Source organism: Conger conger, chromosome 2 (assembly GCF_963514075.1).
Source record: "Conger conger chromosome 2, fConCon1.1, whole genome shotgun sequence".
NCBI classification, from domain to species: domain Eukaryota; kingdom Metazoa; phylum Chordata; class Actinopteri; order Anguilliformes; family Congridae; genus Conger; species Conger conger.
Window position 1 is genome coordinate 768,387 of NC_083761.1, and position 27,824 is coordinate 796,210.

The window sequence follows — 27,824 nt, forward strand, 5'->3', positions numbered from 1 at the left end:
GATATATAAGGTACTTTGTCAAATGCTATGCATGTTTTTGTGTTAATTCGCTTAGATGTTATAGGGATTAACTGCACACAAAATTATTCTAAATACATTTTTGTTGGGTTTTTTTTAACAAAAAAAAAAGTTGCTTAAAAAACACATATTCCAAAATAATTAATATGAACTATTATTACTAAGAAAATATAAATATTATAAAGCATGATTATTAACACTGTGATGATAATGTGTCCCTAACATGGTGGAATGCTCTCACGGGCACAGGAGGTCAGTAGGAACGACCCAGATTCTTACAGTTTCACTCTTCCTGTAAAAGCAGTGTTATTTAGGTTTCTGCACTTTCAGAGAAAAGATGAACTGCCCTTCGTCTTTGTCCTCACTGCTGTGGAGTGGTCAGTGACCTGAATGTCTGTCAGCAGTGCTGGGTCGGCTCTCCTCTTCTGTAGAGATGCTAGGACAGATTATTTTAACAGCAGGCATGATGTCTGTCATTCCCCTGAATTTGACACTTGAGGAAATTAGATTATTTTTGACAAATGTTTTGTAATTTTATAATAAATGATAACATCTAGTGTGTAGATTTACACTTTGACTTTGGTTAAGATCCAGGGCTTCCTGAAGCATGTGAGAGCATATTGCAGCACAGTGCTGGCTGTGTGCTCTGTGTGCTCTGTGTGCTCTGTGTGTAAAGGGCTCTGTATGCTCTGTGTGCTCTGTGTGCGCTGTGTGTAAAGGGCTCTGTATGCTCTGTATGCTCTGTGTGCTCTGTGTGCGCTGTGTGCGCTGTGTGCTCTGTGTGCTGGCTGTGTGCTCTGTGTGCACTGTGTGCTCTGTATGCTCTGTGTGCTCTGTGTGCTCTGTGTGCTCTGTGTGCCCTGTGTGCTCTGTGTGCTGGCTGTGTGCTCTGTGTGCACTGTGTGCTCTGTGTGCTGGCTGTGTGCTCTGTGTGCTCTGTGTGCTCTGTGTGCTGGCTGTGTGCTCTGTGTGCTCTGTGTGCACTGTGTGCCCTGTGTGCTCTGTGTGCTGGCTGTGTGCTCTGTGTGCTCTGTGTGTAAAGAGCCCTGTGTGCTCTGTGTGCTCTGTGTGCTCTGTGTGCTCTGTGTTCTCTGTGTGCTCCGTGTGCTCTGTGTTCTCTGTGTTCTCTGTGTGCTCTGTGTGCTCCGTGTGCTCTGTGTTCTCTGTGTGCTCTGTGTGCTCTGTGTGCTCTGTGTGCTCTGTGTGCGCTGTGTGTTCTGTGTGCTCTGTGTGCTCTGTGTGCTCTGTGTGCTCTGTGTAATCTTGACCATAGCTACAGAGAAGCATCACAGCCATGCTGCTGAACTACAGCACAGTGCACTTCAGATCGTCAGCCTGAAGCAGCACTGCGTAAATAAACAAAGATATGTTATATGCAGACATCAAATGGGAATATGAATATGCCTGCATCACATGACCCAGTTTGACCAATAAGAGAGTTCTCTGTTGACCCAGCAGAGATGGAGCACATAACTTCCTGGTCAGTGCTCTCAGAGAAAGGCCCTCAGTCCTGCGTGATAATCACCACCCGTCAACCCTAACCCTCTGCACCTCCCCCAAACCAGCTCCCAAACAAACCAAACCCCAAACCAGCTCCCAAACAAACCAAACCCCAAACCAGCTCCCAAACAAACCAAACCCCAAACCAGCTCCCAAACAAACCAAACCCCAAACCAAACCCCAAACCAGCTCCCAAACAAACCAAACCCCAAACCAAACCCCAAACCAGCTCCCAAACAAACCAAACCCCAAACCAGCTCCCAAACAAACCAAACCCCAAACCAGCTCCCAAACAAACCAAACCCCAAACCAGCTCCCAAACAAACCAAACCCCAAACCAGCTCCCAAACAAACCAAACCCCAAACCAAACCCCAAACCAGCTCCCAAACAAACCAAACCCCAAACCAAACCCCAAACCAGCTCCCAAACAAACCAAACCGCAAACCAAACCTCAAACCAGCTCCCAAACAAACCAAACCGCAAACCAAACCCCAAACCAGCTCCCAAACAAACCAAACCCCAAACCAGCTCCCAAACAAACCAAACCCCAAACCAAACCCCAAACCAGCTCTCAAACAAACCAAACCCCAAACCAATCCCCAAACCAAACCAGCTCCCAAACAAACCAACCAAACCCCAAACCAAACCAGCTCCCAAACAAACCAACCAAACCCCAAACCAGCTCTCAAACCAGACCAGCTCCAAAACAAACCAACCAAACACCAAACCAGCTCTCAAAGAAACCCCAAACCAACCCCAAACCAGTTCCCAAACCCCAAACCAAACCAGCTCCCAAACAAACCCCAAACCAAACCAGCTCCCAAACAAACCAACCAAACCCCAAACCAGCTCTCAAACAAACCCCAAACCAAACCAGCTCCCAAACAAACCAAACCCCAAACCAGCTCCCAACCAAACCCTGAACCAGCTCCCATTGAGTAAACTACACCATCCACACATTACACAATGAGTGCACTACAACAGTCGGTCAGGAACCAGGGATTCCATCTTTCTGTCTCCTGTGGATCATTCCAGGATGGGTGTTACTCAGCACTCAGCTCTGTACTGTGTTTCACTGTGATTGTCAAAGTCTGCTATAAAACTGCTATAGTTCTGAAAATAACAGAAAGTGAGCTCTGAACAAATACAATTTGACTTTATATGAACAATACAGTCCCTGCACAATTTATTCCAACAATAAACCTGGCTCTTCCCTCACCGGGGAGAATGCGACCCCTGTTGGTCAAACAGAGAAAATAGCCATTGCACACGTTTTCAGCACCATCATCACCAGTAGATGGCGCCATGTCACAGTCTCACTGTGCTGATATACTCGACTGGCAGCTCAATAAGTTAATGCTGTCAGAGAGGGTGGTTCTGTTTAATATTCCCGATAAAACACCTTCGACAAACATTCACAAGTCCTGCTTCCCACAACCTTTGTGAAAGTAACAAACCATTTCAGGGAGGATTTAGAAACCGTTTGTCAGTTTATTTTTGTTAAAACATAATGATAATAATTATGATTAAAAAGTATGATAAAAAGTAGTTTGAGTATGTTAAAAACTTTTGATCTTCTGGGAAACATCCAGTGAGCAGCAGTACTGGGGCTGAAAACGCCCTGTTAAAGAGAGAGTTCAATGGAGAATGGCCAGGTCAAAGCTGACAGGAAAATGACAGTAACTCAAATAACCACACATTACAACAGCAGCATGCGGAATAGCATCTCTGATCACACAGCACATAAAACCTCTTAAGTGGATAGGCTACAGCAGCAGAAGACCCAGTCTCAAAAAATAAGTCTAATAAATACCTACGAAAGTGGTCACTGGGTGCATATATATAAAATGTGTGTGCGTGCTTCCAAATTGGTTCCAGAAAATGTTTTTTATGATGCCTGGAAACAGGGCCATCTGTGCACGGCCACAGCGTCGCATGATCCTTTCAGCTGAAGCTCAGGAAGTCCGGGCCCACAGGACTGGAAGACCAGCTGCGCGGGAGCAGCTGAGAATCCGGGAGAATCTGCGTTCTCACGGGAATGCCTTTAGCGCCCTCTACTGGTCAGGACTGAACGGTGCGCCTCGCATCGACACTTCGCTTTCTCCACTTCACTTCCGTGGTAGAGTATAGTAGCCCCATTTGTGAAAATGTTTGGGGGAATTAACATTTCCTTTTCTTTAAAGTTAGTTTTCTTGTAACAGGAAGTACAAAGTATTTCCAAATTTCGCAGAAAATGTGAACAGTTGATACTTCAGAGTAGCAATTGCCTATATAATCAAACGCTGCTGTCTTTTCATCAATTAAGAATAAATGAATTACTGAAAAATATATGAATTCAGTTCAATTCAATAAAATTGATTTTGTATAGCGCTTTTCACAGAAGACTGTCACAAAGACGCTTTACAGAGATAATTAAACATATCAGCCCTCAATAGCATATGGGGGCTTAGGGCTATTCATATTATTATTTCGACACCATGACCTATTGTCCACTTTTATTTATAATTCTTACACTTATAAGCGTGTCTGAAGCACACATCGTTTCCAGAAAGGCTCAGACACATTCAGGAGCAGGGAACACATTTCAGCTTTCAGTCTGACGCAGCGGAGTTTCTCATCTGTTCAGCGAGTCTGGAGCTCAGGGCTCAAACCGAAAACACACCTGAACTCACAAACTAAACTCCATACACAGGCTGAGTTTCTACAGACTATGCATGCGACAATTACGGGTTATCTGTGACAAAATGTCTTCATAGCGCATTATGTTTTGCCTTGGAGACTGTCTAATGCCATGAAGATCATCAGGTATTAGGACGAAGCCGCATCCTACAAACATATCTGCGTCAGAAACTTTATGACGGCTTGGGAAAACCTGCTCATTCCTACTCATTCCTAACCCCGGCAGCGACAGTGCCCCTGGTCGGGAAGATCATTCCATTTCCTGCTAGAGTTGCGAGCTGTGATCGGCTGGCTGGCTATATGCTGTATGCTACCATTCTTAACTGAAAGGGGTCCGCTCGTATTGCATGATCGTGAATCAGAGAGTCTCACGGTACCGGCTGCTGCAAGTAAGACTACCCTCGGTCGGTATAAAACATCGATCCGCCCGAACAGGGACTTGAACCCTGGACCCTCAGATTAAAAGTCTGATGCTCTACCGACTGAGCTATCCGGGCTCTGTGGAAGCAGGGGTTCCACATTCTATTCATTCCTTCGCTGCGTCCATAGAGCGGGCACACTGTACTGTAACTGGCACGGTCTTTAGTTTTGACCTTTAACACGAGCTATGTGGCCAGGACGCAGTGTCAGACTGCGCGGGGTAGAAGTTATGAAAGCAATAGTACGCGCCATGCCACCACAGAACAGCCGCCAGCGAAGCGTGAGCTCATGACGTTGGCATGTCGGTGTTCTGGGAGGGGGTGGGGGGGTTATTTAATTTTATAGGCTAAAATAACCTCGTCACTCTGTGATATGTCACCCGGGGCTAAATATATGTTCATGGAAATGTTCGTGAATGTGTGAGATGACACGTTTCCCAAAAGTGGGACGATAAGGGCCTTCACATGCCACCGAGTCCGTTCGGCGGGAGTTTCACATTGTGTTGGCTGTAGCGAGGAGAGGTCGAAACTTGCCGGATGTCCAGCGCTGGAATGTAGGCGACACCGACCTTCAGCCCAGCCAACAGCGCTAAAGCGGCCTCACTCTGCGTCTACTCGCTGGAGAGGTCAGGTGGCGCCTGTAGGCGACGCTAGACGCTTCGCAGTGAATGCTGCGCCCCAAAAATACATACGTGTGATCCCGAAATGTCAAATGAACGCAAAATGGCACAGATCCCCGGTCACAACAGAACTGTAGAGGTCACTTATTCAGAGCTGAACGCCAGAATCGCAGCTGCGCTGGTGTAGCGCATACCAGATGAAAACTGAGACCAGCCCGTAATCCCACGTCTTGTCTGGAGTCCACACACACACGCACGCAGCCTGGCTGACACACCACCAGAATAGGCTACACATAGCCTACTAATGAAAGAGCCAGAGACCCACTCTGCTGGGATAAGCTCAAGTGTTTTTTTTTATCTGGAAACAAAGCGGACACGATAACATGTGGTCCTGCGGGGCGGACATTAACCCACACAACCGAGGCTGTGTGTAACTTCGTCCCAGCATCGATTCAAGAGGGGGTGTGTAGACTATGCCCCCCGTAGGAACTGCAGAAACGCTTGGATTACTTTATTTGGTAAATGTAGGCCGTCAGATTCATTTTGTAAGGCCACGTGCCATGTATAATTACGATCAGCATCGTTGCATTTGGGCTTGTTATGCGTGCAGGCGGATGCAGCAGAGATTCGCTTGACCCGTTTTGACGGACAAGAGGGCGACGTCGTGATGCAGGCAGTCTTCGTGTGTTCTAAATTCACTAGACCTTCGATCACGTCGAAGTATTTTCTTCGTTTTGCCGAGTCTGCATTTTCGGTAGTTCACTTTTTTTAAATGTCTTTAAACTTTTTCCAAAAAAGTTTTTAAACAGCATTTAAACGTCGTAAACGAATCATACAAATGCTCCCCAGTAACATGTAAAACTCCGCAGGAGTTGAGCATGATTTAAATGTGCTTTCGGATCACATCACATACCCATCTCTTCCTGTACCAAACGAGCAGCGCAACGTATTCTGTGATAGACCACGCCTGAACAGTCAGGGGCGGAGTGGGGATGTAAGTTTTCACAGTAAAAACTTTCCAGCGAGCTGCTGTGTTATAGAGGAGAGAGAGCTTCGCGCAGACATGTCGGGGATTGCGTCCACTCTCGCCAAGCAGAGGGCACTGGCGGCAGGCTTCGGCACCAACGCCAAAGCAGTCAAATACAATAACCAGGACTTCGAAGCGCTCCAGTGCCAGTGTCTGAGCAGAGGTGTACTGTTTTCGGATCCCAATTTTCCAGCCGTACCCGAGTCTTTGGGCTTCAACGAGCTTGGACCGCGTTCGCATAAAACCAGAGGGGTAGAATGGAAGAGGCCCGGGGTGAGTTGTGAATCGTTGTACACGGAGTTTACAAGTCAACACATTTGCTAATGCATGATAAGTAGACGTCACTGCAACAAATGTTGCATCCTAAATAGGTAGCAGATTGGACAGTGGATTACAAGAAGGAAATGTACCCAAATGGGAAAAAAAAACAATCTGAGCAAAACTTGCGCAATAACAAAATACAAATTTGTGGTTTGTGAGTACAGGAAGTTTAACATGATGAAGAACACGTCTGTTTCGAACTCACTTTGCCTTCTTTAAACCATTAAAATGTTTAACCTTCACACAGATATCTTTATGACACTAATAGGATACGTGGGACCAGAAACGCAGTCTGTTCTCTTCTTCTGGAGTAAAATCGGTTACTCCGGGATTAAACCGGATTAAAAGCAAACGCCCTCCGGAGCGCGAGTCCTGTGCGTCAGAGCCGCTCGTGAGGAATCGCTCCTCCGCGCGAGCCCTGGGGAATGCCCGCCTCACGCGCATTTCCGTATGAACCTCGTTTGAATTCAGAGCAGACCTGCAGGGTGGGGTGTCGATTTCAGGAAAATTCGGAGTTTGACGTGAAATAATCCAGTCAAACCAATTCCCCGGGGAAAGATGTAATTTTATGCAAACGCACTGTCAGCCAAAGCCACAGGCTATAACTGTGAATAATTAATAAACAAAACTTATTTTGCACAAAGCACTTATTTGTTAGCTAGTGCTTGCAAACATATATATATATAATGATATTATATTATATAATAGTTGTGATTATAACTAAGGTTTACCTAAGGTATATATTAAAAGGAGGACAGCCAAGAAGCCAGAAGGACAGATGAAGTACTGGAATAGTTCTACAACACCAAACATAATGGATTAAAATGGCTAAAACAACATGGCAAACAACACCAAATAAAATAAATAGCCAAATAAACAAATCGCAAATAAATAGCAGAAAGATAACTGTCGTTTTGAAATGTGGCCGTTAGGAGCTGTGCGCGAGTCCGCAGTTCATCGTCGGAGGAGCCACCAGGACCGACATCTGCCAGGGAGCCCTCGGTAAGCAAAAAACCGCTCACAAGCGCACACTACCGCACACAACCGCACGCAACCGCACACAACCGCCGGAAAACACGGGCCTTTACCGTTGAGAATGAGAGACTGACACAAGGCTTTTAGAGTCCTTCAGCCAGCTTTACATGTTCATACCTGAAGGCTGCAACTACATGGAACTCACATTTCTGGCCGGTTAATGACTTCCTTTAAGGCCTGGAGGAGGGGGTGAGGCAGTGGAAAGGACTGTATCAGAGACTATGGATTAGACTGAGCAGGGGCCAGTCCCCCCTGGAGCAATGTGGGGTTAAGGGCCTCGCTCAAGGGCCCAACACCTGTGTGGATCATATCGTGGCTACACCAGGGCTTGAACCACCAACCTTCCGGTTCCCAGTCATGCAGGCTGTGTTGCCATGGAGACAGGCACTGTTGTAGAATATTCAGCAGTTGGGGTAAATGGAGCAGCACAGAGTCTCATTCAAGAACACAGTGGAGCATTCTGCAGGAGAATTCCTCAACTTCCATCCATCTTAACCCGTTTATCCTGAGCAGGGTTGCTGGAGCCTATCCCAGCATTGGGCGAAAGGCAGGAATACACCCTGGACAGGTCCATCGCAGGGCATTACATTACATTATTGGCATTTGGCAGACGCTCTTATCCAGAGCGACGTACAACAAAGTGCATACCCATAACCAGGGATAAGTGCGCTGAAAGACCCTAGAGGGAAATTGCTACCCGTACAACAAAGATAAGGACCCCCCCCCCCCCCCCCCCGCCCACTGCACCATCCATGCCCCCCCCCCCCACTGCACCATCCCTGCGGCCTGAATTCCTCAACTTTTTAACACAATTTGACTTCATGATGCAAATCAGCCTCACAAGGGCTTTGCGTTTACGTGACTGAGCCTGACTGCATTCTCGTATTTATTGGTTTTATGAGTGAGTGAGTGATGTCATTGTGCTGAACTTCCTGTCGGACTCAGACAGCACGACTCTGCCCGTGTTTGCGCTGTGTTTATTGGGTTGTGATTGGCTGGCAGAAGGAGCTCGTTATGGTCCCTGCCGCTGGGATGGGTGGGCCTGTGTGTCAGGATCAGCCCTGCTGTGTGTCAGGATCAGCCTAGCTGTGTCTCAGGATCAGCCTAGCTGTGTCAGGATCAGCCTAGCTGTGTCAGGATCAGCCCTGCTGTGTCTCAGGATCAGCCTAGCTGTGTGTCAGGATCAGCCCTGCTGTGTCAGGATCAGCCTAGCTGTGTCAGGATCAGCCTAGCTGTGTCTCAGGATCAGCCTAGCTGTGTCAGGATCAGCCTAGCTGTGTCTCAGGATCAGCCTAGCTGTGTCAGGATCAGCCCTGCTGTGTGTCAGGATCAGCCTAGCTGTGTCTCAGGATCAGCCTAGCTGTGTCAGGATCAGCCTAGCTGTGTCTCAGGATCAGCCCTGCTCCTCTCTCATGATCAGCACAGCCCCTCTCTAACTGCCTCTTCTACACTGTAGATAACTGCTCACTTTAATTATGAGAGAATATTTTACAGACTGCACTCATGAGGACATTTCTTAAGAACATAAGTGGCTGACAGTGTGGCGTATCTTAAGAATGTGGTTCTTCACTGTAGTAGCAGTGTTGAAAGCTTTCAGTGTTAAAGCAATCATAGTGTTAAACTCTCAGTGTTGTTCTCTCAATGTTAAGCTCTCCCAGTATTCAACTCTGGGTTAAAGCACTCTCTGTGTTGCTCTCTGAGTGTTAAACTCTCAGTGTTTCTCTCTCAGTGTTGTTCTCTCAGTGTTGTTCTCTCAGTGTTTCTCTCTGTGTTAAACTCTCAGTGTGGCTCTCTCAGCATTGTTCTCTCAGTGTTAAACTCTCAGTGTTTCTCTCTCAGTGTTGTTCTCTCAGTGTTGTTCTGAGTGGTGCTCTCAGTGTTGTTCTCTCAGTGTTGTTCTGAGTGCTGCTCTCAGTGTTTCTCTCTCAGTGTTGTTCTGAGTGCTGCTCTCAGTGTTGTTCTGAGTGGTGCTCTCAGTGTTTCTCTCTCAGTGTTGTTCTCTCAGTGTTTCTCTCTCAGTGTTGTTCTCTCAGTGTTGTTCTGAGTGGTGCTCTCAGTGTTGTTCTCTCAGTGTTGTTCTGAGTGGTGCTCTCAGTGTTGTTCTGAGTGCTGCTCTCAGTGTTTCTCTCTCAGTGTTGTTCTCTCAGTGTTGTTCTGAGTGCTGCTCTCAGTGTTAGCGCTCTGGCAGCGGACCTTGCCCGGTCGTGGAGTGCGTCACACGCAGGCTGGCAGGAAGGGAGGCGGGGTCACCCAGCACAGACAACCACAGAGTAGTTTCATTTCTATCCAATGAAAAAGAAAGCTTTTCAAGTTGTTGAAGTAGACAGACTACAGTCCATGAGTTAATGTGCAGTCTAGAGCATTAGCTAGCCTGCTACCCAGCTAACAGTCATGTTCTTGATTAATCTTATGCCTGTACTACAAACCCTGGTAAATTCAGTGTTATAATCCATTGATATCTTGCTTGATATCAGTTTCATGGTATTGTGAATGTTATCAGCTTAATTTGTGTTCATGTTGGGCATTCAGGATTGTTGTTTGAACCGCCTGATTGCAAAACCTAATGCTTCTCAGAATGCAACTGTGTGGGAATGTGATTGGTTGTTTGAGGTGGTACAGGAAATGGTTTGCTGCTCTCTAGTTTTATATACTTTTTTTTACTACAATAACCGGAACACAAAGAGAGGGCAACATTTATGAGGGGGGTTATTTGAGAGTTTGAAAGGATGTTTATACTTTAGTACTGTTCATAATAGAGCAGCTATTCAGTGAATCAGGAGGTTATAGAGACAAATCCCAATTGAAGCACCTGTGGTAGTAAGACTGTTAAACTGATTTCCTTTGATCTGTCTGACTCTATGTTTTTTAAGCTGAGCTGAATAATGACATTGACTAAACAAGTCTTTGCTTTTGTTGTTAAAACCTCCCTCTATAAAAGTTCTATGGGCTAACCTCTGTCTTTCTAGAATTTTGTACAGGCCATTGAGGGACAAAAATGTTAAATGTAAACATAGACTTTCTTTTGTAAGGGAGTGGGATGATGTTCCACAAGAGGCGCTTGACTGAATCAGTTTAAGAAGGTTACAGGTCTGTTGCAGTTCTTTAAACAGTAACTGCAGAATCACACAAACCTGCTTCTTGTTTCTAACACATTTCTGATTGGTAATGAGAACAGACTTGAGTTGGAGCCCTAAGTGCTTACTCATTGGTTTAGGGTATGCATTTTAGACTCTGCCCCTTAAGGTGAGAATATTCTGGAACTTGTAGACTTTCTGATCAATCATTGTCTGTGGTGGTTCTTGTGTGTCATGCAAATATTGGTGTAATGACTGCTCATTGGTATTGGCTTTGAATACGTTGCCCTGAATAGTATGTTAGAACAGCTATCGGTTGTTGTGTATATGCTGTGGTTAGCATTATAATTGTTGTAGTTATGTGTTTTCTGAATTCGTAGTCCAAACTGAATTCCCCTACGAGACAGAGAAATGTTGTGTGCCCCGCGAGGTGGTGGAAGATGAGACGTGTGTGTGTGGCTGTGAGTCATACTCAACAGTGACTGCGGTTGCCAGTGGACACCAGAGATCATTGCTAAACTGCATCAGGGCGTTGGCATCCGGAACCTTGAGCAATATATTTTTACCTGGATTTCTTCTTCTGCAATTACAGCCACAGAACGGACCTATAGAGTGAGGACTCCCACTGAACAAGCAAACCGTGTTTCACCTTTAGAGTGAGGACTCCCACTGAACAAGCAAACCGTGTTTCACCTTTAGAGTGAGGACTCCCACTGAACAAATGAACCGTGCACTCTGTGGAAATATGTGAGACATGGCAGCCACAACATCGCTACTCGCTTGAAGAATAATAGAGCATATTTTACGGATTCACACAAAGATGTTTTAGAAGATCATAGTAAATGGTTATGTTATCTTAAGGATGTGGTGCTTCCTTGTAGTAACAGTGTTAAAGCTCTCTCAGTGTTAAATTCTCAGTGTTAAAATGGTCAAAGTTAATGCTCTCAGTATTAGAGCTCAGTGTTAAATCTCTGTGTTGAACCTGAGTGTTGTTAGATCTCAGTGTTGAATCTCTCAGTGTTGAAGCTTGGTGTAGAAGCTCTGTGTTGAAGCTCCGTGTTGAAGCTCTGCTCCTGTGTTTGATTTGGGGCTGGTGTGGTTTGTGAAGCAGAAGCAGCTGCCTGCTGTAAGACTCTCTCTGCCCTGGCAGCCGGAACAATAGGGAGGGCCTCCCCTGGCTCTCTCTGCTCTGTAATATGACCCGGCCCTGCACACTCCTAATATGTAGAAGATGTGGCTGCAGATCCAGCCTGGCTGCTCTGGCCCTGCTTAAAGGGCCACAGGGAGAACGACAAGAAGGAAGTGTTGTCTTCCTGTTGCCCTGTGGGGCCCTGGGCCCAGAGCCCAGGGCTGACACCAGGCCCCTCTGTCTCAGTCTGAAGGCCAGCAGAGCGACAGTCCTGCTGCTGACGAGCAGTGGCAGTCGTATCAGATGCAGAACGGGCAGTCGTTTCAGACGCAGAACGGGCAGTCGTTTCAGACGCAGAACGGGCAGTCGTTTCAGACGCAGAGCGGTTGCTGCTGCAGTCGCAGGTGTGAGCTGAGCTCCACCAGGAGCCTGAGGATGACATCACACCTGGCCTGTGGTTACAGGTCTGCGGCTCGTCCTCATGTCTGTGTCTAACACAGGACACGTAGTAAAGAGCTCACCATGCTACACATTCGTAGATATGCTGCTAAATAATTTTTACAGTTACAGTACCTCACATATATACTCTTGTCTTGTGTGTGTGTGTATGTATATGTGTGAGTGTGTGTAGTGAGTGTGTGTGTTTGTGTGCTGCAGTGAGTGTGTGTGTGTGTGTGCTGCAGTGCGTGTGTGTGTGTGCTGCTGTTGCGCTGCTGGCAGGAAGTGGAGTGTGTGGCTGAGAAGGTGACTCACCATCACAGGCCTGTGAGACTCTATTCCTTATTCTTTCAGTTTCTCTGCATTAATCAGTTACCAAACTCCTCCCCCGCTCCCATCAGAGTTACAAATCTCCCCCCTCCCCCCGAGACACAGAGGAGTGTCTCAGTGTTTAGGGGACTCTGTCCGGACCCTCACGTCTGCCCGTGACTGAATTACAGCTCGATCAACAACAGCACTGGCTCCCGCCTGCCGGCCATGTTGTGCACACAGAGAGAGAAGATCCTAAACCATCCCCCATGTATTCATCATCCCCCATCCACTGATCATCCCCCATCTACTGATCATCCCCCATCCACTGATCATGCCCCATCGACTGATCATTCTGCATCTACTGATCATCCCCCATCCACTGATCATCCCCCATCTACTGATCAGCCCCCATCTACTGATCATCCCCCATCTACTGATCATCCCCCATCTACTGATCATCCCCCATCTACTGATCATCCCCCATCCACTGATCATCCCCCATCCACTGATCATTCTCCATGTACTCATACTGAACTTTATGCCTATGATGCAATACATTACATTACATTTATTTGACACTTTTATCTCCAGAGACAGACAGTAAGTGCATACCGAAGGTCATTGGAACAGTTACAGATGGGTGTTATGTTATATGTGTGTTACACAGAGGCCGTCTTATTATTATAACACGTGCAGTTATTATTTATTATTCTGTCAGTGTGAGGTGTGCTGTGCAGCTGACAGACCAATTAAAAGCCACCGCTTCAGCCGGGTGACCAATGAACAGTCACCAGCAATGAGCAGCCTCATTCCTTCAGTGTGACTAAGAGGGAGGGACACGGGCCCAGGGCCCTACAGAACCCAGCAGAACCCAGCAGAACCCCGCAGGGCTCGGGCTCCACAGGCAGGTTCAGACGTGAAAAACGGGAGAAGCCCCAGTGTGTAATTACACAGGTGAGATTACCCAGGTGAGCCTGGAGATATTATGCGGTCCAGGTGAATCACCCTCCAGCCTGGGAACCTTTAAATCCTTGGGGCCTGTATCAGGAATCAGGACTACTGACTTAGCTGGATAACTGTACTGAGTAATACCTGGAACATTGACTGAAGTCACACGTGCTGTTCTGGATTTTACTCAGCTCAGTAATCCTGATTTGTGAAATACCTCCCCAGGAGTGTGTTTACGGGGTCTGTTGTATGTGTAAAATGGCGCTGGGTTCATGAGGCTCTTATAGACTCTTCTCTCTGGTTACCCAGGTGACTGCTGGCTCCTGGCCGCCATCGCCTCTCTCACGCTGAACGAGGATGTGCTCGCCAGGGTTGTCCCCAGCGGACAGGGATTTGGGGACAACTATGCCGGCATCTTTCACTTCCAGGTAAAAATGGAACACCGAGTTCATATTTTCTAATTGTTATATTTTACTGGGAAAAATCTGTGCTGAAAGATTTTGACACTTATTAAAATGTCACTCTTTTGGTGAAGAGTGAATCAAGCAGCTGTTTTATCCTGGGTCACATGTACGCTATCCCAGCATGCACTGTGTGGCTACATTTCTGCTCCCCAAACAAGATCAAAATAAATAAATACACAGAGCTGATCGGCTGTGTTATGATAACATAATGGTGAGAACAGGCTCAGCAATGCTCGCAAGGATGTTTGCTAGGATGTAATATTATGCAAGAGCAAGGCTGGGTAATGGGTGGGGAGTGTGTGAGCGCTTTCTGTGGAACACGACCCCAGTGCGCGAGTCCTTACGTGACTCTTTGTTTTGGGCGGAGTATTTTAAGGAGCCGTTTGAGAGGAACTCTGTTTGAGAGAGATAAATAACTCAGGGTCCATTTTGACGGTCTTCAGAGGGCGTAATTAGAAGCTTGTGTGATGACGCTGGCTGTTTATAATTGATCCTGTTTTCTTCCTCAGCTGTGTCCGTAGGTTAGATTGTTTTGGCAGCCATTTCGGCATGAACAGCCCATATCTGGGTTTACAACTATTTTGTAGGTTGCAATACTCCAGAAAAGTTCAGTAAAGCATAGACCAGGCTGCTCATAACCTTACAGCACTATGAGCCTGACCAGGCTGCTCATAACCTTACAGCACTATGAGCCTGACCAGGCTGCTCATAACCTTAAAGCACTATGAGCCTGATCAGGCTGCTCATAACCTTACAGCACTATGAGCCTGACCAGGCTGCTCATAACCTTACAGCACTATGAGCCTGACCAGGCTGCTCATAACCTTACAGCACTATGAGCCTGACCAGGCTGCTCATAACCTTACAGCACTATGAGCCTGACCAGGCTGCTCATAACCTTACAGCACTATGAGCCTGACCAGGCTGCTCATAACCTTACAGCACTATGAGCCTGACCAGGCTGCTCATAACCTTACAGCACTATGAGCCTGACCAGGCTGCTCATAACCTTACAGCACTATGAGCCTGACCAGGCTGCTCATAACCTTACAGCACTATGAGCCTGACCAGGCTGCTCATAACCTTACAGCACTATGAGCCTGACCAGGCTGCTCATAACCTTACAGCACTATGAGCCTGACCAGGCTGCTCATAACCTTACAGCACTATGAGCCTGACCAGGCTGCTCATAACCTTACAGCACTATGAGCCTGATTAGGCTGCTCATAACCTTACAGCACTATGAGCCTGACCAGGCTGCTCATAACCTTACAGCACTATGAGCCTGACCAGGCTGCTCATAACCTTACCGCACTATGAGCCTGACCAGGCTGCTCATAACCTTACAGCACTATGAGTCTGACCCGTGCTGTTTCTGTCCCCAGTTCTGGCAGTTTGGAGAGTGGGTGGATGTGGTGATTGACGACAGGCTGCCCACCAAAGACGGGGAGCTGCTGTTTGTCCACTCGGCCGAGGGGTCTGAGTTCTGGAGCGCCCTGCTGGAGAAGGCCTACGCCAAGTAACGCTCATTTCACACCATTATTCATATTTATTTACAGCGAAATTTTGCATTTGCCGAAAGCCTGAAAAGACAGGAAATGAAATAGGTCAGCCCTAACGCCTAGGTCAGCCTGCTCTCCAAGATCAGCACAGATCTCTGACAACATGCTACAGCCCAGGATATAGTTTGTAATCAGTTTGTGCATAACAAGACTCTCATTTATGTTTTCTGTGAAAACATTATTTTGCTGCAACTTCTGTCCTTACATTACCCCTTCCCGTTTGACTTTTTGTTTGCTTATGTATAATTGGAGATGTAAAAGAATAGTATTGTATATGGTGGGGGAAGCATTTAAAGCTCAGGGGAGCTCAGGGAAGCTCAGGGGAGCTCAGGGGAGCTCAGGGGAGCTCAGTGAACCTCAGGGGAGCTCAGTGAAGCTCAGGGGAGCTCAGGTGACAGTGTCTGTGTCTCCGGCGGTTTCTCCGGCAGGATTAACGGGAGTTACGAGGCTCTTTCTGGCGGCTCCACCTCGGAGGGCTTTGAGGACTTCACCGGCGGGATCGCGGAGAGCTACGATCTGAGGAAAGTCCCGTCCAACTTCTTCCAGATCCTGAAGAAAGCGCTGGACTCAGGAGCGCTGCTGGGCTGCTCCATCGACGTAAGGCCCGGCCCGCATTTCCTGATTCACTGTGATGTCACTGCCTCCATTCAGTCATCAAATTGTGTCAGTTAAAACCACCCCGTTTAAAATATTATTATTTGTTAATGTTCTCTACTTTCTGTTGTTAGACGGATAATTTAATGAGTAAAACAGAAACGGCAACACAAAGGCCACCTGAGTGGCTGTTTGGATTTCCCAGCATCCTTTGCTCTCCCTCAGATCACCAGCGCGGCGGATTCTGAGGCGGTGACGCGGCAGAAGCTGGTGAAAGGACACGCCTACTCCCTCACCGGGGTCGTGGAGGTACGCACACGCGTGTGAATCAGGCTGTGACATCATCGCACATGCGTGTGAATCAGGCTGTGACATCATTGCACACGCGTGTGAATCAGGCTGTGACATCATCGCACATGCGTGTGAATCAGGCTGTGATATCATCGCACACGCGTGTGAATCAGGCTGTGACATCATCGCACACGCGTGTGAATCAGGATGTGACATCATCGCACACGCGTGTGAATCAGGCTGTGACATCATCGCACACGCGTGTGAATCAGGCTGACATCATCGCACACGAGTGTGACTCAGGCTGTGACATCATCGCACATGCGTGTGAATCAGGCTGTGACATCATCGCACATGCGTGTGAATCAGGCTGTGACATCATCGCACACGCGTGTGAATCAGGATGTGACATCATCGCACACGCGTGTGAATCAGGCTGTGACATCATCGCACACGCGTGTGAATCAGGCTGACATCATCGCACACGAGTGTGACTCAGGCTGTGACATCATCGCACATGCGTGTGAATCAGGCTGTGACATCATCGCACATGCGTGTGAATCAGGCTGTGACATCATCGCACATGCGTGTGAATCAGGCTGTGACATCATCGCACACGCGTGTGAATCAGGCTGACATCATCGCACACGCGTGTGAATCAGGCTGACATCATTGCACATGCGTGTGAATCAGGCTGTGACATCATCGCACACGCGTGTGAATCAGGCTGTGATATCATCGCACACGCATTTCATCAAGACAGAACATTGTTGACAGTTTTCCTTATTAATAATATTCTGTAATTTCTATAATTATTTTTGTGGAATGGCCAGTCAGGCATAGCTATGCAAAGTGAGCCCATATCAAATGTATATGTTATATAAATGTTAAAGTATGATATGTTTTTATGAATGTATTTTAGTCCTTTTAGCTGAGCCTGTATGATACAGTTTTCCATCTTATATTGATGCATAATGAACCTTTTTTTACCTGTGAATTTGAATGTCAGGTGAGTTATCGTGGGCGTATGGAGAAGCTCGTCAGAGTGAGGAACCCCTGGGGCCAGGTGGAGTGGACTGGAGCCTGGAGTGACAGGTGAGAGAGTGAGTGTGTGTGTGTGTGTGTGTGAGAGAGAGAGAGAGAGTGTGAGAGTGTGTGTGTGTGTGTGAGAGAGAGAGAGAGAGTGTGAGAGTGTGTGTGTGTGTGTGAGAGAGAGAGAGAGTGAGAGTGTGTGGGAGTGTGTGTGTGAGAGAGAGAGAGAGAGTGTGTGTGTGTGTGTGTGTGTGTGTGTGTGTGTGTGAGAGAGAGAGAGTGTGAGAGTGTGTGGGAGTGTTTCTGTGTGTGTGTGTGTGTGTGTGTGTGTGTGTGTGAGAGTGTGTGCGAGTGCGTGTGAGTGAGTGAGTGCGCGTGGTGCTGGTTTGGGTTAGGTTTAGGCTCTGACCTTTGACTCACTTGTCTGTGCAGCTCCCAGGAGTGGAACTCTGTGAGTGAGCGCCCGAACGCCAACGCAGAGGACGGAGAGTTCTGGTAGGTTCTCAGTGTTTAGATTTACTCACTACAGGCCCCACACTTAACCCTGAACACCGCACTGGGTGATAACTCAAACTACAGGCCCCACACTTAACCCTGAACACCGCACTGGGTGATAACTCAAGCTACAGGCCCCACACTTAACCCTGAACACCGCACTGGGTGATTACTCAAACTACAGGCCCCACACTTAACCCTGAACACCGCACTGGGCGATAACTCAAACTACAGGCCCCACACTTAACCCTGAACACCGCACTGGGCGGTTCCTGAGTGAATGTCGGTGTCTGAAGCAGCCCAGGGGTTAAGCCGTGTCTCTCCTGGGTTCAGGATGTCTCTGACGGACTTCCTGAGGCATTACTCTCGCGTGGAGATCGTGACGCTGACACCGGACGCTCTGACCAGCGATGTGTACAAACACTGGAGCACCTGCAACTTCCACGGCAGCTGGAGGAGGGGCTCCACCGCGGGCGGCTGCAGGAACCACCCCTGTAAGAGCCCGCCCCCTACACGCTCCCGCACACGCTAACACAAACATGCCCCAACACACTCCCGCACACGCTAACACAAACATGGCCCAACACACTCCCGCACACGCTAACACAAACATGGCCCAACACACTCCCGCACACGCTAACACAAACATGCCCCAACACACTCCCGCACACGCTAACACAAACATGGCCCAACACACTCCCGCACACGCTAACACAAACATGGCCCAACACACTCCCGCACACGCTAACACAAACATGGCCCAACACACTCCCGCACACGCTAACACAAACATGCCCCAACACACTTCCGCACACGCTAACACAAACATGCCCCAACACACTTCCGCACACGCTAACACAAACATGCCCCAACACACTCCCGCACACGCTAAGACAAACATGCCCCAACACACTCCCGCACACGCTAACACTCTACCACAAACACACTCCCACAAGCCCTCACACACTCACACACACACACACACACACACACTCTCACACACTCCCACACACGCTAACACAAACATGGCCCAGCACACTCCTACACACGCTAACACAAACATGGCCCAACACACTCCCGCACACGCTAACACAAACATGGCCCAACACACTCCTACACACGCTAACACAAACATGGCCCAACAAAACACAAAACACTCAAACACACTCTCACACACTCACACACACACGCACTCTCACGCACACTCACACACACTCACACACATTCACACATACACACACACTCACACACAAAAGAACTGCATATACTATAATACATAAATATTAGACAATAGCAATAACCGATAACACAGTAACTAATCAATCACCAGGTACCTGTAACAACATTTAGCATAAGGTGTACTGGTGGTTAGAGAAGTGATTCAGCTGTATCTGAGGGCGATTAGTCCTGTCTGACACACCCTGCTTATGCTTAGGATTACAGAGAGAAGCTTCTGTAAAGCACATCTCTCGGCATTTCTGTTCAGTGCAGGACGTGTACATGCTGGTCTAGACTGAATATGTGGCTCAACTGAGTAACTCTAATGACACACAAGTTCAGACAGGTTTGCCTGCTAATTACACACCAGTAATCTGCGTCGCTGGTTTGATGCATTGCTGTTTTAATCATTACAATAGATACACTTTGGTGGCAGGAAAAGGCGGGCACGGTCTGTTCTTGTCATTATGTTGTGTCATGTTATATTATGTAATTTCTGGGTTGGTGCATTGCTGTATGGAAGCTAGTCCATGCCACATTTACAATTATCAAACGATCATGTCTAATTATGAAAACTCGACAGGTGAATTAACAAAATGCCGTATGCGATTTGATTAAAGCGATGTTTTATTAGATTTAAAAACAGAGTCAGCCTTTATTATTCATAAAATGTATCGTTTATCACGTTTGTCATTTATCGTTAAATTTATCATTCATCTCGATGGCATGAAACACTTACTCAGGTTTTAAGTTTTATAATATTTTAACTAACCTAGCTTGCTAACCCTAGCTTGCTCACACTCACAGTACGTTTCATTCATTATAATCACAGATATGGTGTCCAAGTGCGGTCATGCACACGGAGGGTCGTATCACCAGCTAGCTGACTAGATGGGAGGATCTGGAAATGTTAGTGTAGCCTGTATTTCAATTAGATTGTTTTTCCGTTGTCCTGTAATGTTACATTTCAATACATGTGAGTGACAATGCAAGAAAATGTAATTGCATTTACCATCTGCTTTTTCTGTTCATGCCTTTTAGAGGCACGCTTGGTAAACAGTCCAATAGCCTATTACATCAAGTACAGGCGACAGGCTGGAGGCAAATATTTTAAATCAGAAAACATATCTTATATCATAAGGAATCGCAGTTTTACATATCAACTTAAAATCCGTTTGGCTCAACCTCTGACTTTAGCTTATGTATGCCTGTCGCAAATTTCAAATAAACACCGCTTTAATAAAATCTCACGCGGTCTTTTGTTGTTGAGTTTGCTTGCGATGTGATGGTTTGTTAAGTTACGCGTTGAGTGTTTATTATTAGTCGCGGTCATTTGATAATTGGCTTTGGGGTAATAGCTTCCATATTACTGGTTTATTACATTACTGGTTTACCGCATTACTGGTCTGACTCCGCACGTCCTCCTGCATAGACACGTTCTGGATGAACCCCCAGTTTAAGATCACCCTGGAGGAGGAGGATGACGACCCGGACGATAACGAGGTGGGCTGCAGCTTCCTGGTGGGCCTGATCCAGAAGAACCGGCGCCGTTTGCGTAAAGCTGGGGAGGACATGCACACCATCGGATTCGCCATCTACGAGGCGAGAGACCGGCCCTTTACCCCGCACCCACCCCCACCCTCAGATACCTGTCCACACACACAGACACACACACACACACACACACACACACACACACACCACACACACCTTCAGACCCAGAGTCAATCTGTACGTTCTGTGCAATTGTACACACCTTTTTTAGAAACAGCTCACAAATCTCAATGCAAATTGCTGACATTTTTTAAGTCTGAAGTTACTGAACCAGTTGCACATTTGCCTGCTGCAGCTGTGTGGTTGTACAATGTCCCTCTGTATGCAGCTACACACCTGTAGGCCCAGTCACTGGTGGATCTGGCTCCTGTGACCTTAAACACAGGCTCCATTAACCCTGCTGGGCGCTTTATCCATGTTGGCCGCTGCTTCATACATGCACAAATTAAAATTAAGTTCTTCATGGAGTTATTGTCTCTGAGGAAATGAAAACTGCTGGATGCTGTATTTTTGATGTTGTGTGGAATGAATCTGATTGGCTGGTTTTTGTGTTGTTCCAGGTTCCACCGCAGGTGAGCTGGTGATCATGTGATCATGTGATCTGGTGATCATGTGATCAGGAGGGAACGCCCAGTCTGACCACAGGACGTTTTTATAAACTACTTTGAGAATAATTTGGAGAGGTTTTTAAATTCTCCGTTTCGGGGATCTTATATTGACTGTGTGTGCCACTTTATCATCTTCATTAGCTATAACAGAAAAATGCTATAAACATATTTATGCCGTATTTGAGAACATATTTATAAACATATATGTTAGCAGAATGAGGGAGCATACATGGGAATTCCGCACAGACATTAGGAAGTATGTTTTCACACAGAGAGGAGTCACTGTGTGGAATAGCTGGCAGGACATTTAGTGGAGGCAGAAACAGCGGGAGTTTCAAGACCTGGCTTGATACGTTGCTAGATACTGTCAGGCTTTTAGGCAAACTAAGCATGGGGTAGATTTTACTGGTAGGAAAAGGTGAGCATTGCTGGGCTGAATGGCCTGTTCTCACTATTATTATTATTATTATTATTATTATTATGTTATGTAATGCTATGCTACGTTAACAAGTCCATAAAGAGCGTGTCCTTGAGTACTCCTTCACAGAAGCTGTGCGTAGAGATTCATGGCTTTAGTTCTGCTGCACATTTCAGCGGAAAGGAAGTGAGGGTTTCAGCGGGAATGTTTACACTGGGCAGATACTGCACCATGGGCTCTCAAAATGTGGAAGTTCTGGCCAGGGCTGCAGCGCAGTATGAACAAATAAAATAAATCTGAATCTCCTTTTTTTCCATCCAGTTCCGGGGCCAGACGGAGGTGCATCTGGATAAGAACTACTTCCTGACGCACGGGCAGAAGGCGCGGTCCGAGACCTTCATCAACCTGCGCGAGGTCAGCACGCGCTTCAAAATGCCCCCTGGAGAGTACCTGATCGTGCCCTCCACCTTCGAGCCGCACATGAACGGAGACTTCTGCATCCGCGTCTTCTCCGAGAAGCAGCACGAGACGCAGTAATGCCCCCCGCCTCCTCTCTCTCCCCCTCCATCCCGCCATCCCTCCATCCTGCAGCTCTCTTTCCACCTGCATCCCTCCATCCTGCAGCTCTCTCCCCCTCCATCCCTCCATCTATCATTCCGCTGTTGTGTCTCGGCCATGCAGTGCGTAGTCATTTTTACACTGTAGTACAGAGGTTAGGGAACAGGGAGGTTGATGGTTTGAACCCAATGGAAACTGCCAGTCAGCTGACTTTACATGAGTAGACTAAAGATGTGAAAGGAGGAAGTTTGCAGGTGGAGTTTGAGGCTCTGATGTGTGTGTGGAATTCAGTCTGCAGAGAGACTAGAACCCTTCAGTCTGCAGAGAGACTAGAACCTTTCAGCCTTTGGTTGAGAAAACTGAGAAAGTTGAGGGAACAGTCATTTTGATTGGCTGAAAAGGTATGGCCCGTGTGGAACTCTTGGGACTGAAAGGGTTAATGAATGAATCATTGATTTTGTGTTTTGTTTGGGTGTGCAGGCCCTGCGATGACCCAGTGAACGCAGAGCTGGAAGATGTAAGAGACTGGCCCTCTTCTTGATTTCTGCTTTTTAGTTTATTTCTGATGTGGGCGCGTTTCTAACTGCGGCTCTTATTCTCCAGGAGACGGTGTCTGACGAAGAGGTGGAATCTGGGTTCAGGAACTTGTTCGCGAAACTCGCAGGAAGTGTAAGCGCTGTGCACGTTTACTGAAGAGATTTTAGAGAATGTGTGTCTGTCTCACAGAACCACACTCCTGTTTTCAAATCAATAACCCTTGTAGTGCTGCAACCTCTTTATGCATGCAGAGTGTCTTCTAACAGAAATACTTTGTTTATCCAAAGGGCTCAAAATAATTTGCATGGACATTTTGGGAGGATAGCACCTCCCAGTGGTGCAGTTTGAGTAGCTGTGAATGTTCCTGTTTGTATGGGATTTGCCCAAACCCGTGTGTGTTTCTCACATTTGCAGGACATGGAGATTTCCTCAACAGAGCTGAAAACCATTATGAATAAAATTGTGGCAAAAAGTAGGCAGCGGTTTCCTTACCTCCCTTTTAGAATGATTTTACTGAAGCAGTGACCCGGCTGTGTGACATATCTTTGTGTTTCCACAGGAAGTGACATCAAAACCGACGGATTCAGCCTGGAGACCTGCAGGATCATGGTCAACCTCATGGACGTATCCTTCCCAGGGAGATCGCTCTCACTCACACTCAACAAATATCTAAACCTCTACACATGATGTATGGTTTAGATCAAATCATGGGCCTCCAGGGCAGAGAACTGCTGGTTTTCCACCCTCCCTTTACCTGTCAGTCAGGTGTGAAGACAGTCTGGCCAATCAGTAGCACTCTTTGTTCAGACAGTTGCCTGGGAGACAGGAAAACCAGGGCCGGATTTGGATTCAATGTGCAGATTTAATGATTGCTGACATAGGCCGTGTTTCTAACGACCTACTAGCATACTGCTTGTACTAAATATCAGACTGATTTTATTTTAATTTTAGTAGGAGTAGTGACAAGTATGCGAACACGGCCATAGTCCCCTGCACAGGCTTCTGCCCCCTTGTGGTGTGGATGACTCTTTAAAGTGGAGCACCTTTGAGCCACACTGATGTTCAGCGGTAATGTTGAGCTCAGAGAACAGGTGCTAATGACGCTAATGGAGGATATTACGGCGGTAACAACAAACTGTATCCAGGCCTTCATGAGCGAGTTTCCCGTAACTCTTCTGTAGGACAGCGGCAACGGGAAGTTGGGACTGGGAGAGTTTGCCACGCTGTGGAAGAAAGTACAGAAATACCTGGTAAGACGCCGCTTGTACATTAGCTTTTTACCCTGGTTGAATGTGTTATGTGTAAGTGTTGCAGGGTTAGCTCGGCTAGCCCGCTAGCAAGCACAGCGGAGTGCAGGAAAGCCAAGGCTCCTAGCAGGTTACCGTGACAACGCTCCCTGATGACCTAACCCTCAAATTCAAAAGAAAGCTGTTGACCTTAGCTAGAGGCGAATTCGTCTGTAAATGCCTGGTAACGCATTCGTCCAACAAATATTTGGACGAGTGAGAGTCCGTGATTCAAATCCCTTGGACACAGGCAAAATCTCTCTCATTACATAAACCTGTGAACTTTTTTTTATATGTGTGTATTATGAACACTGGTCTGAGCCAGAGTTGGCATTACTTCCATTTCAAATTAGATCCTGGAAATTCATTGATTTAAAAGATGGAGCAGGATGAATGTGTCTGCCGTATGATTACTTCAATATGTTAAACTGTGAGTGTGTTTATGTATTTAATAGACTTAGGTGTAGTGTGTGTATGTAGTAGATTAGGTACTGTAATCTAGTGTAAGATGTTACTGTGTTTCTGCTTGCAGGGGATCTATAAGAAGAGCGATCTGGACGGATCAGGCACGATGAGCACCCCAGAGATGCGCATCGCACTGAAGGAAGCCGGTGGGCGTGGCCACAGAGAGGGGCCTGTCTCTTAAAGACAGGGATCGTTCCCTTAAAGGGGCAGGACTATTCACATTCATTTTCATTCACATTTAATGAACATTTGAGTTTGTGATGCTTTTCTCTCTGTCTTCCCTGCAGGTTTTACATTGAATAACAACATTTACCAGATCCTGGTGGCTCGCTACGCTGAAGCGGACATGACGATCGACTTCGACAACTTCGTGGCCTGTCTGATGCGCCTGGAGATGATGTTCAGTAAGTCCGCTTGTGTGGTGTTCAGTACGAGAGGGTTTGTGTGGTGTTCAGTACGAGAGCGTTTGAGGTTATCAGTAAGAGAATTTGTGATGTTCAGTAAGAGAGTTTGAAAACAAGAGGTGAAACGAATGGAACTGAAAACAGACTATGGTGGTCACAGAGGGAAACACGAGGCAAAAACCCTAGAGACTTAGACAGAAAACAGTGAACAGAGAAACACAAATGGTGAAAGGCAGAGGTGACGGGATGAACACCATTAGAGTGGTATTACTTATTACTATGCAGATACATTGTGTGGCATTCCAGCAGTATGGTGATGGCTTCTTAACAGTTGCTATTGTTTGGCTGTTAATATGTGGGTTTTATTCCTATAAAGGTATCTACCCCAGCTATAGTTTTAATGTGTGTTTTCATCACAGACATTTAGGTGGAGGCTAATTTTCCACTCCACTGATATACATTTGACTATTTCAGCAGTTATACCACCAGTGTGAGTAGGAGGGTGATTGACAGTTGCCGAAATCCCTCTCTGTTCATTCTCAACAAAAGTGAACGTTATGTGCTGTGGCAGGGACCAATCAAGGGTGAGTACCTCCTATTTAATCCGCCTTTAAAGCCCTTTCTCCTCTCTCCTCCTCTGCAGGGATCTTTAAGAAGGTAGACCTCGACGACAGCGGCTTCATAGAGCTGGACTTCCACCAGGTGAGGCCCGGTTCAGAGATGATTGACAGAGTGCTCATCCAATCGCTTATTTGTCCCACCTCTCGCCTCCCTGTTCCTCGCCTGATCGAGAAACGTTTAATCCTCCGAACACTCCTCCTTCAGGGAGCAGGAACACTCCTCCTTCAAGTAGCAGGAACACTTCTCCTTCAAGGAGCAGGAAGACTTCTCCTTCATGGAGCAGTAACACTTCTCCTTCAGGGAGCAGTAACACTTCTCCTTCATGGAGCAGTAACACTTCTCCTTCATGGAGCAGGAACACTTCTCCTTCATGGAGCAGGAACACTTCTCCTTCAAAGAGCAGGAACACTCCTCCTTCAAGTAGCAGGAACACTTCTCCTTCAAGGAGCAGGAAGACTTCTCCTTCATGGAGCAGTAACACTTCTCCTTCAGGGAGCAGTAACACTTCTCCTTCATGGAGCACTAACACTTCTCCTTCATGGAGCAGGAACACTTCTTGAACAACAAAACACAAACGCATCCTTTTTTTAGTGACATGTAAACGATCAACCTGTGGATCCACCTCTCCTCATCTGCCACGTCTGTGACTGACCTGTGGATCCACCTCTCCTCATCTGCCACGTCTGTAACTGACCTGTGGATCCACCTCTCCTCATCTGCCACGTCTGTAACTGACCTGTGGATCCACCTCTCCTCATCTGCCACGTCTGTGACTGACCTGTGGATCCACCTCTCCTCATCTGCCACGTCTGTGACTGACCTGTGGATCCACCTCTCCTCATCTGCCACGTCTGTAACTGACCTGTGGATCCACCTCTCCTCATCTGCCACGTCTGTGACTGACCTGTGGATCCACCTCTCCCCATCTGCCACGTCTGTAACTGACCTGTGGATCCACCTCTCCTCATCTGCCACGTCTGTGACTGACCTGTGGATCCACCTCTCCTCATCTGCCACGTCTGTGACTGACCTGTGGATCCACCTCTCCTCATCTGCCACGTCTGTGACTGACGTTTCTTCGAACAGACGTATGAAGGAGCGAGGACCTTCCATTTGCCTAAAATCCCCATTTTCCCGAGTCCCCTGTCTTCAACTTCTTTTCTGACTTCCTTCCCTTGGCCAATGGGTGGAGGGAGGAGGTTAAAATAAGCGATTGGACAGAGACCTCCGTGCTGGTGGGTGGAGTCAGGCAGACCCTGTATGGAGCTTTGTGATTGGCTCTGTTCACACCCAGTAATGTGTCACCTGGCTTCTCTCTCTCTCTCTCTCTCTCTCTCTCTCTTCCAGTGGCTGACCTTTGCTATGATCTAGAAGGCCGCAGCAAGTCTTCAACAGAAAACCACTGTCCAACCTGACAAATCTACGTGCCTATTTCAGTTCAGCTGAACAGTATTTTTTTATTATTTTTAACACATTTTGTATACCTTTAAAATCTTAAATGCTGCATGTCTGTAAGTTTTGTGTGGAGAATAACATAGCAATAAATTTGCCATAACCACTTTGTAAGGTTTGTTGAATTAAATGATTGGCAAAAGGGGTTTTGGTTAGAAGCCATTTTCAGAAGTTCTAATTTAATCATAAAGGTGCTGTATTTTTACCCTGGGTCCAATACATTTCTGATTGTGGTAGCAACCATAACACAGACATTCTTTAGACGTGATGTTACCCATCTGTCTGATAAGTGTACTGAGATGTATATTGAGTTTATAATGCATGATTTGGGAATTGCATGAAATGTTAGAATATTTGTTTGGGGCTGTCGTGTCCGGAGGTAGTAAAATAGTGATAATCGGAGGTAATGTCAACCTTATTTGCAGAAGGGCTCTAACAATCACAGGATACATTGGTAACATCCAACTGAACATCATTGACAGTGATTGGCTGTCTGTCTCCTTCATGGTAATTGCAACAGGGAGCCTAGCAGAGGCCTGATTTTTTGAGTCCATTTTGTTCCAAAAGTGTTGTACTTTATATCTCTATAAGCAGCTCAGTACCACACCCTGTTTAATGGTGACAACATTCTTCTGAAATAAAATGTTAGAATATTGTTTTTAGAGACAACATTGCCGAGTGGAATCTGTGACCTCTTTATACTGTAGATCAGTGAGAATATAAGGTTCCAGCGCCTCTCCTGCT

General features: G+C 46.9%; 1 protein-coding gene and 1 non-coding gene across 2 annotated transcripts; one reads left to right on the plus strand and one right to left on the minus strand.

The window, feature by feature from the left end:
* Positions 1–4,622: 4,622 nt before the first annotated feature.
* On the minus strand, positions 4,623–4,695 carry trnak-uuu (transfer RNA lysine (anticodon UUU)). Its single transcript has one exon. It is a non-coding gene; the product is annotated as a tRNA-Lys (tRNA).
* A 1,543-nt stretch (positions 4,696–6,238) lies between these two features.
* LOC133116505 (calpain-2 catalytic subunit-like) lies at positions 6,239–27,749 on the plus strand. Its single transcript, XM_061226137.1, has 21 exons — positions 6,239–6,537; positions 7,518–7,587; positions 13,831–13,949; positions 15,371–15,504; positions 15,976–16,144; positions 16,367–16,450; positions 17,442–17,527; positions 17,897–17,959; positions 18,293–18,453; positions 20,610–20,779; positions 21,292–21,303; positions 22,079–22,290; positions 22,796–22,832; positions 22,919–22,984; positions 23,267–23,324; positions 23,412–23,476; positions 24,034–24,102; positions 24,671–24,749; positions 24,891–25,007; positions 25,651–25,709; positions 26,976–27,749. The coding sequence occupies exons 1-21, from the start codon at positions 6,301–6,303 to the stop codon at positions 26,997–26,999; spliced, it is 2,091 nt and encodes a 696-aa protein (XP_061082121.1). The 5' UTR covers positions 6,239–6,300; the 3' UTR covers positions 27,000–27,749.
* The last annotated feature ends 75 nt before the right edge of the window (positions 27,750–27,824 follow it).